Source organism: Scatophagus argus, chromosome 4 (assembly GCF_020382885.2).
Source record: "Scatophagus argus isolate fScaArg1 chromosome 4, fScaArg1.pri, whole genome shotgun sequence".
NCBI lineage: Eukaryota > Metazoa > Chordata > Actinopteri > Scatophagidae > Scatophagus > Scatophagus argus.
Window position 1 is genome coordinate 22,816,026 of NC_058496.1, and position 13,734 is coordinate 22,829,759.

At 38.6% G+C, this 13,734-nt stretch overlaps 1 protein-coding gene across 1 annotated transcript in view; it reads right to left on the reverse strand.

Annotated features, from left to right (window-relative positions):
* Positions 1–13,734, reverse strand: part of mmp11a (matrix metallopeptidase 11a) — a 28,002-nt gene that overhangs the window by 4,991 nt on the left and 9,277 nt on the right. The window contains exons 2-6 of the mRNA XM_046385848.1: positions 8,170–8,396; positions 4,801–4,944; positions 2,331–2,464; positions 1,582–1,820; positions 338–542 (exon numbers count right to left, since the gene is read on the reverse strand). Coding sequence (XP_046241804.1) covers positions 338–542; positions 1,582–1,820; positions 2,331–2,464; positions 4,801–4,944; positions 8,170–8,396 — 949 coding nt within the window. The remainder of the gene's footprint in view (positions 1–337; positions 543–1,581; positions 1,821–2,330; positions 2,465–4,800; positions 4,945–8,169; positions 8,397–13,734) is intronic.

The following is a 13,734-nucleotide window of genomic DNA, read 5'->3' on the forward strand; positions in this document are numbered from 1 at the left end:
AAGGAAGTTTGGAGATTTGGCTATGGTCTCTGCTGATGAAACAAAACAGTAATAAATTAATGTTAAATATTTTTTTTTGATTGCTTCAGCCTTTGGATAGCGAACAGTTATATGTAACTGAGAATCGGTTGAAACACTATCTCACATACTAACTTAACCACCCACATCTAATGGAACAAATGACATAAAAAAACTTCATTGCAATAATTTCACAGCTCTGTGTTAATTAACATTTTACAGCTGTGTAAACTTGCCTAAAAGTGCATGATACTTGATGATCCTGTGCTCACAAAAAAACCATAAACCACAAAACAGCAGCTCAAACCTCACTGCCCACCTTGAAAGAACCAAATATTCCCTGACTTGTCTTCAAAGGCAGCGTCAATGTTGTCGGGAATCCCCTTCCAGTGACGGGACGCCAGCGCTGGGTAACCACTCTCCAGATGCCCGTCCCTGATCCGCCAAACATAGCCTGACTTAAAGAAGAACAGCTCACCTCGGATCATAGACACAGCATCAAAGTCAGTCTGGCAGGCGTCGGGCTGGAAATAACACAGATCACTTGTTCATTTCCACACATTAATGTTACGTTTCTAACAAGCGCTGTTTTTATTGCAGCGGGATGAAGTGTTAAGTAGCCGTTTTGTTGTCTGAAAAAGTCTCAAAGTCAAGTAGAGAGGGTATTTGTGCTTCTTACGGTCCAGTGAAAAACCTCTCATTTACAAGCTTTGCAAGAGAATTTAATCTTAACTGGAAACCTTTTTCCACTGTGAGAAAAAATGAGTTTTCTCTTAAGTCCTCATTTATCATCCATGGTTCATAAATACACTTTTGTATGATGTGGCGTTTTTTCAAAGATATTTTCTCTTTTTATCTTTTTCTGTGGTTATAACCACAGAAACCAATGCCTCTTTCAGGAAAAGGCTGGAGTTATTTATTTTTCTTCCTGTCAACAAATACCATAAAACTGAATTGATTTAACAAGCAAGTACTGTATACTGTACTGTATCTTATTTGCGATCTGATGTTGTCACACTGTAGTTTTGACTCCCACACACACTCCAAATCCTGCTGCCCCAAATCCTCACTAGAGCTGAGAATTCAAATACAAATACACTAATACTGTGTTCTTTTTAGCTATTTGTTTGTTAAAAACTAGCGACTGTGTTTCAGGAAATTACTGGGCCTGTCCAAAAATTGGTTTACTGTATATTTGTGAGGTGTTTTTTTTTATTTTTATTTATTTACATCCACAGTTGGTTCACCAACAGGAAGTCATAAAGTGCTGGGAGAGAGATTAACAAATTGTTGGTTTAGGTCTTTCAGTTGGAATAAGAACACGACAAGTGTCTACAGCCACTGCTGTAATTAGGCATTTTTTGACCTAAATCCTAACATTAACATGCTGACAAATAAAATGCTATCATGCTGTATTTTGTCAAGTTTGCCATATTTACCATCTCAGATTAGCATGTTAGCATGATAACAGTTACTACCACTCAACACTAAGCACAAACTACACCTGAGGCTGATGGGAATACCCTTGATTGGTTCTTTAAGTGCTGCATCAGTTCCACTCACATTGGTGACAATCTCATTGGTCTCTGGGTTTGATGGAGGTGGAGGTGGGGGGGGCGATGAGGGCAGGACTTGTGGGGGAGTGCCATACAGGTGCTGGATGCCTTTCTTGTCATCCTCGCTCAGCCTTGGCGGGTAGGAGAAGGAGTAGTATGCGGACATGATGGCTCCCGGCACACGGGAGTGCTGCAGGCCCAGGACATGCCCGAACTCATGGGCAGCAACCTGGAGAAGGTCTGTGCCTGCAAGGGCAGTAGACAAACCTCAGATGATGCAAAACCACACCTGGTTCAAGTGGTGTCTGAAAATAGTTTTAGGCATTTGTTATGACCTGCTTACTGTGGCAGACGGTGGTGATCTTGCTACCTGAGACGATACAGTGTCAACCAAGAGTCATAAAAAAGTACCTCACTGCTTCCATATCTGCTCTCCTTCATCTGTTTCCCTGTCATGCCTTGATAAAGACTGGTGAGATTATTTTGCATCCAAGATATGTTGAAAGATTATAATTGTTGTAGTACTAAGTAATTTTTTTGCACACGTTTATATGTAATATTCATAATTCTCTTCTCATAGCTATTGCCCTGTGACCCGGTCTGTTCTGTTATTTCCTTCAGTTTATTTTGTAGTATTTTTGTTCTACTAAAAGCAACACAAATGAAGACAAACAGGGAAATCTTAGATGACCTGAGAAAAAAATTGTTGACTAAAAACTGTTCTCTTTGTTTCTACCCTCTTAGCCAAACACTCACCCATGTGGTTTCCAAGAGTCCATGACTCATCATAGTCAAAATGAATGTCGCCTTGTCTGTGTGTTTTGGGGAAGAAAGCGTGAGCAAGAATCCCACCCGGGCCGTCAAAGGGAAGGTTGTCTCCATGCCAGTACCTACAGGTCAGTAAATCAAAAACTCTCATGAACATTAACGTAATTCTGAAGGCTTTTCAGCTTTTCAAAACAGTATCTGAAAGTTGAGAACTACTCATCGCAACTGACCAGAACCCGAATCCAGAATCAGAACTTCATATTGAAAAAGCTTGTTTTGTCTATGCAATGATGGACAAACTCCCCAAATATTCAGAAAACAAAAAAAAAAAAATGATTTCACTCTGAAGAATATCAGAGTGAGATTATTATTTCTGATATTTGTCTTTATCTATATATCTCAAGCTAATTTTATTTCTCAGTTCCTGTGATTTCTCACTTCTTTGGGTTTTGCCACACATTTGTGGTAAATGTTTGTCCATTCCATGTTTCCCTCACCTAGCATTTCTATGTTCCCCACCATATTTGTCAGTGTCCTTATCGTTAGATGAGATATGCATGTGAAGGCTGAGCACGGTTACTCTGTGTGAACTGTAAAAGTTCACAACAGTGATGAGATCCGTAAATCCTTATTCCTGTCAAAATTAAACAAGTTTCCAAGGTATACTTGTCTCACAGGGCAGACAAAGGCTGCTGTGACATGACAAACAGCAAGCTTGAATCAAAACGATGATTCAGAAGGGGAAAAACAAGAAATCGCTGCAGGAACAACAAGCCAAGCAACATGAAAGAGAATGAGTCATTTCAGAGACGACACAGATCCCCTATAAAACTATAGTTTGCATCTAGTCTGTATCTGCTTGTCCCTCCTTGCTCTACTATCTCTTGATTCTTGGTAGCTCTCTTTGTAAAAAAAGATGTTTGTCAAAATCTGATTTCAACTGGTCTGATTCTGCCAGCCTAAACTCATAAACAGATTGAAAATATAGTGAATGTGGTGAATACAGATGAGTGAAGAGAGAAGCATAAGGCTCAGTCATCAAGACATTCAAAAAGTGTCAAATAAACAACATCATCATTATGTTTCATGCAGCTCTATTTCTTCAAAAGTCAAAAGTTTTTAATCAGATGTTCTGTTTACTGCTGAAACAATTAGCTGATTCCTTGATTAGTTGCTCAACAGAAAATTAAGTGTTAACTATTTTAATAATGAAGTGATTGTTTTAGTAATTTTTCATGCAAAAATGTCAACATTTTCTTGTTTCAGCTTTTCTCTGATTTACTTACTTACATACCTTTAAGTTTTGGACAGTTTATCCTTAAAGTTGATTTTGAAATTTGAAAATTTGAATCCAGAAAACAATCAACAGCTTGTCAAGAAACTGATAATTATTTACAGTCTTGTCTTGTTCATAACTTAATTTCCTTTAGCCAAATAGGAGCAACGATATCTACATCATTTTAGATACCTAGCTGCGTGGCCCTATTAATATTTCAACAACTATGGCCTGCAATTTCATTTTATACAGACATTCTTTTTTCCCAGATGATATATCCTCAATTCAATTCAATTCAATTCAATTTTATTTAAAGTGCCAATTCATAACACAGTTATCTCAAGACACTTTACAGGTGTGTAAACAACAACAAATCCTGATTATTTTGGTGATCCTCTTAGATTTAGATTTCATTTAGATACACCCCCATATTGATTTTTGTCAAGAATGAAACATGTACTACCGGTCCTGCTGAACACCAACATGTTAGAATTGTCATTTTGAGCTTGTTAGCATTTAGCTAACTTGAAGCTCAAAGTCTTCTCTAAGGAGCAAATGTGATAAAGCAGCTTGTCAACACTGGAAAACAAGCCAGTAGTTTATCCTGGTGTATTTGTCAAGAAACCACCATGCTTAAATAGAAAACAATGTGCTCTGATGTTCTGACACATCATACTCAGTGTGCATTGGCCAGTGTTTTAAGTTTTTTGATAAAGTGTTACAACAATGAGGCTTGAGCATGTTGCTATTTATCTAGTGTATTTACTTATTCACCATCTTAGTTCAGCACATTAGCGTGCTCACATTGGTAATCTAGAAGCAAATGCTGCAGCTAAGGCTGATGGGAATGCCGTTATTTTTGCAGGTATTTGGTTGTAAACCAATGTATTGAACACATTTCAATTGTGGCCAGCTGATTATTTACAACTGGTTATTAAAAATTCCTCTTGAATGTCTGAAACTAATTTCATGGCAAATCATCCAAATAAAAAAGTTAGATTCCAGTCTGGGTCAAAATGGCTGCTAGCATGGCTAAAAGTATTAGGATATTGTTCTTCTTCTTTTGCTACAAAACAAATGAATCCCCTTTGTAATACCCACTTGTATCTGCATGTGTTCAGGCTCTATTTCCTTCAAATTTTGTTTGAACAATGTGTTTTTTCCACGTTTCTGTCCTCTCACCTTGTGAAGTCGATGCGGATGTCAGCCTTCCCACTGCGGATCTCAGTGAAGGTAAGCGGGGTGACATCACTCCAAATTTTCAGCGCTTCCCGAAAGACGCGCCGAACCTTTTCTTCACCCATCTGCCATGGAAACCGGACAATCCTGCAGAAGGCCAATGCAGGTGTCAAACACACTCATACAGGATGTATAGTAGCAGAGAAAGACCACCGGCATTGCATGCCTCCTTCTAATCTGATATCTGCACTTGTCTCATCAGCAGGGAGGTGTGCTGTTACTGACGCCCTCAGGCTCACTAACAAAACACTGTATCATGGTCTCCTCCCTTTCCTTTTTGATATAACCACCCAGTATGATAAGTTGGAAACAGAAGAGAAACCTCCTTAACTTAATAACAGTTAATCATATAGCATTGGATACGTCTGGTATTGCTTACCTTAAATCAGTTACCACTACTACAGTTACTGCTGCAGTAAAATGAGAATGCATCCTTACATGTCAGTCTGAAAGGTAGATTATCAGCCAATAACTGGTGAACATAATTAGTTGTTAATTAGGTGGACTTTGATACCAATTTATCACAGTAGGCTATGTAGACAGGTTACAGGTTTACGCCTGACATTTCCATTTCACATTTCTTGTAAACAGTTATTGGCTTTCTGGTGGAGAGTAGATCAATACAACTCTCTTATCTGTACAGTCAATACGAAGCTATATGCTGCAGCCAAAATATTAAACTATTCCTTTAACTTCCAGCTGTTAATTCTGAATAGGAGCAGTACTTATTGTTTATCAAGTTAGCAATCAGGGATCTTTCTGTGATCTGCATCATTTAAGTAGAGTTGGAGGTAATTGCGGCTAGTGTACACAAACAAACCAACAAAGACGGCTGTCAGTCTGTCCTCCTTTGACAAAAATCTGCTGCATCGTTTTATGACACAAAACAGGAAGAAGGGCTGTCAGCCCAGAGCAAGTTAGTTTACCTGCAAAGAGGGTCAAGAGAGACAGGAAGAAGGGTTTATGGGAAATGTGGTCTTAGTTTAGAGAAACATTAGCAATAAAAATACCACTGGCATCCATTTCAATTGCTGTCTCTTAAGGTCACACAAAATTTATACTCTAGGAGAAGAGGTCAAGCTAAACCATGACATTTTCTGAAGAAAAAAAAAGGTTCTGTTAAACCTGGGTGTGTAGAAAAGTGGTAACCACACGGTCTGCATTAGAAAATAGTTTCTGTTTGCTCAGAAATTTCAAGTGTAATTGTACAAACACAGTGCAAAAAGGCTACTGCAAAGGTATAAATATTTGTGCAGGCAGAATTTTGTTTGCATAAAGGGACATTCCTCAGTGCAAAGTTCACATGTTGTAGGTTGAAATCCTTGAGCTTATCACTTTTTTCACAAATACTCTGTAGATTAAGTCAAGTGAGCTTTAATTATATAACCCAATATCACAAATCACAACTTTGCCTCAAGGTGCTTTAAAATCTGTCCAGCATATGGCACTCTATCCTTAGAGTCACACAAGGGAGAAGTCCCTAAAAACACCCTTTAATAGGTAGAAATGGAAGAAACCTCAGAAAGAATAGCAGTGATAGATCAAAGCAGATGAAAGATGAAATATTTCTCTGAATGACTTCTTGACCACATTGCTGGACTTCAAATATTTAATTTCATAAGAGTTTTATTAAAGGATAGGGCAGAGATTGTTTTATAATTGTCTCTCAGCACTTCCCTCTCCTGCCTGTTTGTCTCAGCTCCCAGTGCATCCAATACAGAATCTTCTCAAATATATATAGTTTAGTTTTTTTTAGAAAGGCTCAGTAATTCTCCAAAAGAGTTGTTCACTGTAGTTTGTAGCAAACAAACAGGAGAAAACAGTATATTTATTGAGAACTATTTCCAGTAGTAAATTAATTCATATTTGGTGCTCTAATGAGTATTTGGGGGAGTCGAATGATGTATGTGTAGTTAAAATAAACAACAGTGCGGGTGTTCATGGTAATGAAAGAACGTCACCCAGTGCTACAGTGTGACTTACTGATGTGTTTTTAACAGTTTTTGTATGTAGTTTGCCGCAGAAGAATATCAGAGTAAGGATACCCACTCTTGTTATTTACTTGTGACTTGTTAGTAGGATACAGTAATTGTAGGCTTTGTTCTTTTAATGGGATTTCTAGACAACAAGAAAAAGATGAATATCACTTACCAGACAATTAAAATGAAGTCTTAAATACAAATAAAACTATGACTGGAAAACAAAGTCACTTCTTTCAGTCAGCCTCCCCTCCTGCAGCTGCACCATAACAAGCTCAGTCCTTTAAAGTTTTGCAGCCACCTGAGAGCTTCTTTTCAGTTTTGTTAACAACCGTTAAAGCAGTTAAAACAACTATGCTCTCAGCTGACCCAGCATGACTTCATGTGTCGTGTCAGAACTTGCTTCACAAGAGCAAAATGCTGACTGATTCTAAACGAAAAGTAAACAAAGGGACTCATCAGCATGACTCCAATCTTTCATTACTCATATTGTAGTCATTTAAGAAGGACGGTGGCCCTGTTAGGTCATACTGGAATGTAGTTTGAAGGTCACAGACATGGTCCTGCTTAACCACATCATTTTGTCAGGTGTCACTGTGAGCACATTACTGGCCCAATCCAGCAGAAATTTATTAGTCTGTGGCTGGTGCTGATATTAAAAGAATGATGCATCCCCCTTTCTTCTCTCTGTCTTAGTATAGTGTTGCGCAAAAGAATGACTACAATGAAAGGGACCCCAGGAGACACAGACAGAGAGGCAGCAGCCAGAAAAGGACTACCAGACACCCGGTGGTGCCAAGGCCTTAGATGAAAGAAAACCAGCAGCCGGTTTTCAGAATATAATTTGAAGACTTCATTTTTGAAGAACTGTAATAGGCCCTCCCGTTGTTGAAGTTTTTTAATTCATTATTTGGTGTGTCTACATTTTAGCAGATCCCATCTGCAATAGAATCGTGATTTTGTCCACCGTGAATTTTATTAACATGGTGTCTTATTCTTTAAATTTGCAGTTACTCTTTTAGTTGGGGAATGAGGGAAACATTTCACTCTCACCCATATCAGCTGAAAAGCCGAACTTGATAATTCACTTTTGGGCTTGAAAACATCTGACAAAATCTCCACTCAGGTTCCCTTACTTAGTTGTTCCAATGCTAATTCAGACAACAGAGCCATTTATTGAGACCAATTTGAGACATGATGTGTCCTTACTGTATTTGACACTGTTCAGCAGCTATGGAATGGACACTGGTCTGTGTTTTTAAACTGAATTCACCTGAATATATTTTGTCTGTTGTTTGTATATCATTTGTGTCTTGCCTCTGCAGATCCATACCTGTAGGTGAGGTCTGTCTTCTCCAAACGTCCTCCATACAAGACGAAGCGTCTCTGGCGGTGTTGCCCCCCATAATGGACCTCCTTCTCGATGGGGTAGTCCGGTACACCACAGCGAGGTCTGTTCCATGTGTTAGAGGTGTTGGTTGGCAAACTCGTCTCCTTTACTAAATCCTGAGTGTGAGGAACCTTTCCCCTCTTCTTCAGGTCTGGGAACTTATCAGAGATCTGGAACACATGATGAAGTGCAGGTTAGTTTTTACTGATCAAACACCTAAAGACTTAAAAACATGTAGTGCTGGGTGAAAACACAAATTGTCTTTGTGATGACATAGCAGTGTGATGACATAGCAGTGTATACAGAAAATCATTAGTGTTTCAGAAAAAGATGAAAAGAAAGAAGAAAATGAAATTATAGGGAAAGATATCATGGGGGACAAAAAAGAGCTAAACTTTAAAAGGAATGACAAGAGGGACACAAGCATAAAATTCTGGTAACACTTGCACACTTGAGCACTACTGGATGAACTACTATTGTTGGTGAGCTAACTGCTAATATGCTAGCCAACCATCAGCAAACAGAAATGAGGAAGAAGTACAAAGACCTGATGAGCAAAATGACAAAAATAAGTGAGAAGACAGGTGTGATTAAGTAGAGAAAATTTAGAAAAAGAAAGGGGAGTAGGAGAAAAAGAAATAAGAGAAAAAGAAGGAAAACAAGAGAAAGTTGTATCTGAGTGCTAGATGGATAATTAAGAATTCATTTTGAACTCTGAGGTAAATGACAGCACACGCTCATAATCAGGTCACCAAACCACGTATTTTGCCCCAGTTAAAGAGACTGTCGGTCCCAGGGTGTTCCATTATCTTTAGTACCACCCCACCACCACCACCAGATTCAGAGGAAATGGCTCTGCTTATTTCCACAGAGCAAATTACAGAGGAGCGCCATCCCATCTGCACCTCCTCATCTGACTCAGTCCTTCGCCTCTAAACCGAACAGCATCTGCAGTGCTACACTTTTGGGAACTTTTGGGTGTTCTCCCCCATCAACAAAATTATGTGCATTTCCTTTTCCGCTGCCGCGCAGAAAAACATGTGGGAAAAGACGCTATCAATATATTGTGTTGAGATTAAACTAATTAACTCTATCATCAGATCCCATGAATCTTCCCACAACTTCTCTCCCACATAATGCCTGCAAGCAGTGCTTGCAGGTAAAAAGACATCAAAACTTGCAGTTAATATCACACTACATTACCTTGAAAAGTGAAAGTTGCATAAGTTTTGTTTTAACAGCATTTAAATGACTTCAGTGTGAGGAAGATCCTAACAGCACATTAAACCCACACTATCATCTAAGGTCGTCTTCTTAGCTATAAACCTCATGACATCACCCACAGTACAATTACTGGCTGTTATTAATATTAATGACAGATGAGTTCCTGTCGCAGTCTCAGTAATGCTCAGACCAACAGGCAAACAAAGCCAAAATGTGCAGTGGAGTGCAATATAAAGTCAAAACTTGATTTTTTTACACTTTTATACGAGTCCAGAATTATTGTATGTCAGGTTAAACTGCTGTTCATTAAATTAGATTTGTATGTATATACAAATGTATAGTAAATGTATAGTAGGTTTAGAGATTTTGAGAATTATCAACTATAGATTATACAAAGATTGTGCCATTGTACAGTAGTAAGTAATAACTATCCAATGACCTTCCTATGGGTTCATGGAACCTCATGTTTAAGTCTCATTTAAAACAAGTCTGTGTGAACAAAAAACACACCAGAATTAGAATCAAAAGACAAAAGTGTACCTTCAGGCTTATCCATGATGTAATGTTACATGTGACCTTTTGCCCTGACAAGAAGTCTGACAAGTGGAAACACTCTCATATACCAGTAAAAAAAATATCAGCTATAGATATAATATATGTTTTGAATAAATTTTACAAATCCTGCATCAAACAGACTGTCCAAATCTAGAATCATGTAAATACAATAATTAATGCAAATAGTTTGTCTCAGTGAAGGAACAATCACGTTTTTGTCATGTTTAAATGAGTCTGCCTCACTCAGCTCTGCAGGACTCAAACCATGTAGTTGTTGTAGGTTAAGGGGAACAAAACCCAGCAGGATTTGTGGAATGTGCTCCAGACTGCAGAAACACGGTGACTGATGGGTCTGGATCACAGAGCAAACAGTACACACCTCCAGTGTTTCACTTTGTTTAAAGGAAATTTTAGCTGCTTATTTTGTTGCACAAAATACTTGCTCACGTTATGGTGGGAGGTTTTAGCCCACATCATACAGGTTTCTTTAAATGGCTTGTTAGTGTTGTTAAACAAGCTGAGAGAGATGTGGCTCCCAAACTGAAAACTTGTTGCTTGTTGTTCAGCTTGTTTATGCTCTTTTTCTGGAAGTTTTGTTTCAGAGAGGTTTGCCTCTCTGCATTGTTATCTGCCTTCCTGCAGTAGAGACTGACAGCAAAGATGAACAACAAAAGTCTTGCTTGAAACTGGTGGAAAACATAACTAGCACGGAATTCAGTTGATGTGTTTACCCTACTGACTGCTCAGTGAGCCCATACAGGCCCAGAGCTGCCACTGAGGACACTGAGTTCATGTCCTCATTGTTGTTTATAGGAATCTGCAAATTGTCATGACCTTAGGAGGAGTATACATTACACAATTACAGATTTAATACATATCTTGTATATTTTTTTAATCTTTGACTTAGTGACTCAAACTAATCCTCCGACCCAAACAAATGAAATGCTTGTCAGTGCCATCGATAGCTGTTTTTTGTCATCTTCCCTCTGTGTAGAAGAAATCTGGGTAAGTTTAGTCTCAAAACTACTTGGTTAAAGGTAATATGTAGGATTTTTGTCCACTAGTGGTGCTGTGAAGAAATGTTTTGATGAGTGGATGGCCATTTTACTCGTATTTCATACAAGCACAAGTTCCTTTTGAAGGTTGCATGCCGTTCCCTTGTTGACAGCTGGTAGTGCCAGGAAATTTAGTAATGCTGCACCAAAGTCAAGAGAAGAGGACTGCCAGCCAGCAAAAGTGGATGTAAAAAACTTCAAAACTCACTTCAAATCATCACACAGACACACACAGTACATTTTGGTGAGAAACGCTGGATGTAAATATTTAAGTCCAGATGAAACAGCATTTTGAGACTAGCTTCTGTATCGTGACGTATTTTCAAGTAAAACAGGATAGGCAGATACTGGGAGGAATTCGGAATGAAACGAAACCAACACTGACAGGATGTTAACTGTCATAAGTTAAATTCACGCATTTTATTGATGTCATTTTAGGTATTTGAATAAATGACTGATGCTGTTGTGTTTCTGGCCACGCCAGTGTCTTGCCTTGTGTTCAACAGCCTCTGAGGTCTTTGTCGAGGACTGAGATCTGATCCATAAATCACTTGGCCACAAGTCGACCTCTGTCCCCAAATGAAATGGTTTAGACTGAAACTCCCCGCTGCCTGATCCCAATCAGTGAGGTGAACTGAAGTGAGTGTCAGTTTTCAGTGTTGTAAAACTTTGGCTAATTCTAAGTGGCTGACGCACAGGGAGCCGCCTCTGTCATTTCAAAGAGGGAGAGGAAAAAACCTAAAGTGTGTAGTTAAAGGACTTAACCCCTCCTGCCTGTGTGTCAAATGGATTGTTTGACCTGTCTGACCCCACAGTTGAGTTAAACCCTAAATGTGCCTGAATCCTAACAGGTTTCACATCAAAGTTCAAGGTCAAACCCAAGCAAAAGCATTAGCTCCACCTCTAGTGACTTACTTTTAAAGGTTTTTGGAAAACAATGGACCTCTGTGGCAAAGTGAAATAAGTTCCATCAGACTTTGATAGACACACAGTATTTATTAATAAGAGACATTTATTTTTGGTTTTGGAATTAATGAGATTTGCTGTAAAAAATATCACCTGGCTTTTCTTTTGAACTAAAAGTTGGATTAGAGGAAAATTTTGACATTTTTGTAAAAAACATTTTTTCACTTTCTTGCAGAGAGTTAGATCAGAAGATTGATAATGACAATGTGTCAGTAAAATATTAGAATAAAGACAGTAAACAGGGTGAAATAGCTAGCCTTTTGTTTGTTCAAAGCAATAAAATCTGCTGTTGTATGGGGTCTCATTGCACTACTGTCTTTTGCACTACCCTGTCAGTCATTTGCACTACTTATACTGTTTACACTGATGTTTACATCACCTACTGTATTTTTTTATATTCTACTGTTTTTATATTACATAGCATTGTTTATATTTATATTTATTTGTTAGGCAATTGGGCTTATACTGGGACCGGGGAAACTAATTTCGTTCCACTCATGTTCTACGTGTGTGAAATGACAATAAAGCTCCTTGAATCCTTGAATCCTTGAATCCTTGTTTATGCACTAAACTACACTATATAGACAAAAGTATTGGGCCGCCTGACCATTACACCAACAGGGACTTTAAAGACATTGCATTCTAAATACATAGACAGCTTTGCAGCTATAACAGCTTCCACTCTTCTGGGAAGGTTTTCCACAAGACTTTGTGTGGAGTGTTTCTGTGGGAATTTTTGCCCATTCATGCAGTAGAGCAATAGTGAGGTCAGACACTGATGTTGGACAAAAAGCCTGGCTCACAATTTCTGTTCCAGTTCATCCCAAAGGTGTTGGATGGGGTTGAGGTCAGGACTCTGTGTGGGCCAGTCAAGTTCTTCCACACCAAACTCATCCAGCAATGTCTATATGGAGTTTGCTTTGTGCACTGGGACACAGTCATGCTGGAATAGAAAAGGACCTTTCCCAAACTGTTGACACAAAGTTGGAAGCACAGCATCGTCCAAAATGTCTTGGTATGCTGAATGATTAAGATTTCCCTTCACTGGAAGTAAGGAGCTTAGCCCAACCCCTGAAAAATCAACCCCATAAAGAGTTGTGTCTAGTGTATTTCTTCGTTTTGGCCAATGACTTTGTCGAATCTCTGTTTTGTTGCTGCTTGTTTTTGTACAGACTAAACTAAAATGATATAATCTGTCTTTAGAAATGAAATGCAGATAGGTGGATTTTGTTAGGCAGACTGGCTGTTTTCCCCTGTTTTCCTGTCTTTATGCTTAGCGATGTTTGGTCACTACTGGCTGCTGATTCATATTCAGAATATAGACAACATGGTAGCATCAATCTTCTCATCTTTCTCTTGACAAGGAAGTGAATGATCATATAAACATAAGAATAACATTTTATGATTTAAGACAGGATTTTCTCTGAAAATCTACCACTCTTTTCCTCCAACCTAATGACCACAAACGTAACTCAGATTTGATGGAGAGAATGGTATTAAACTCTTATTTGGTCCAGACTAGCATACTAAAGCATCTGCACATCTGAGTTAAGGGCTACTACAGTACCAGAAACATCTCCAACATTTTGTTGCTTTCTACAACAGAATGGATTTGTTTAAACCTGATCACCTCCACACAAATCACGCAGCATTTCATCTTTGATCTTTGATTTGCATTACATTTCTGCAAAGTATACACCACAGGCTG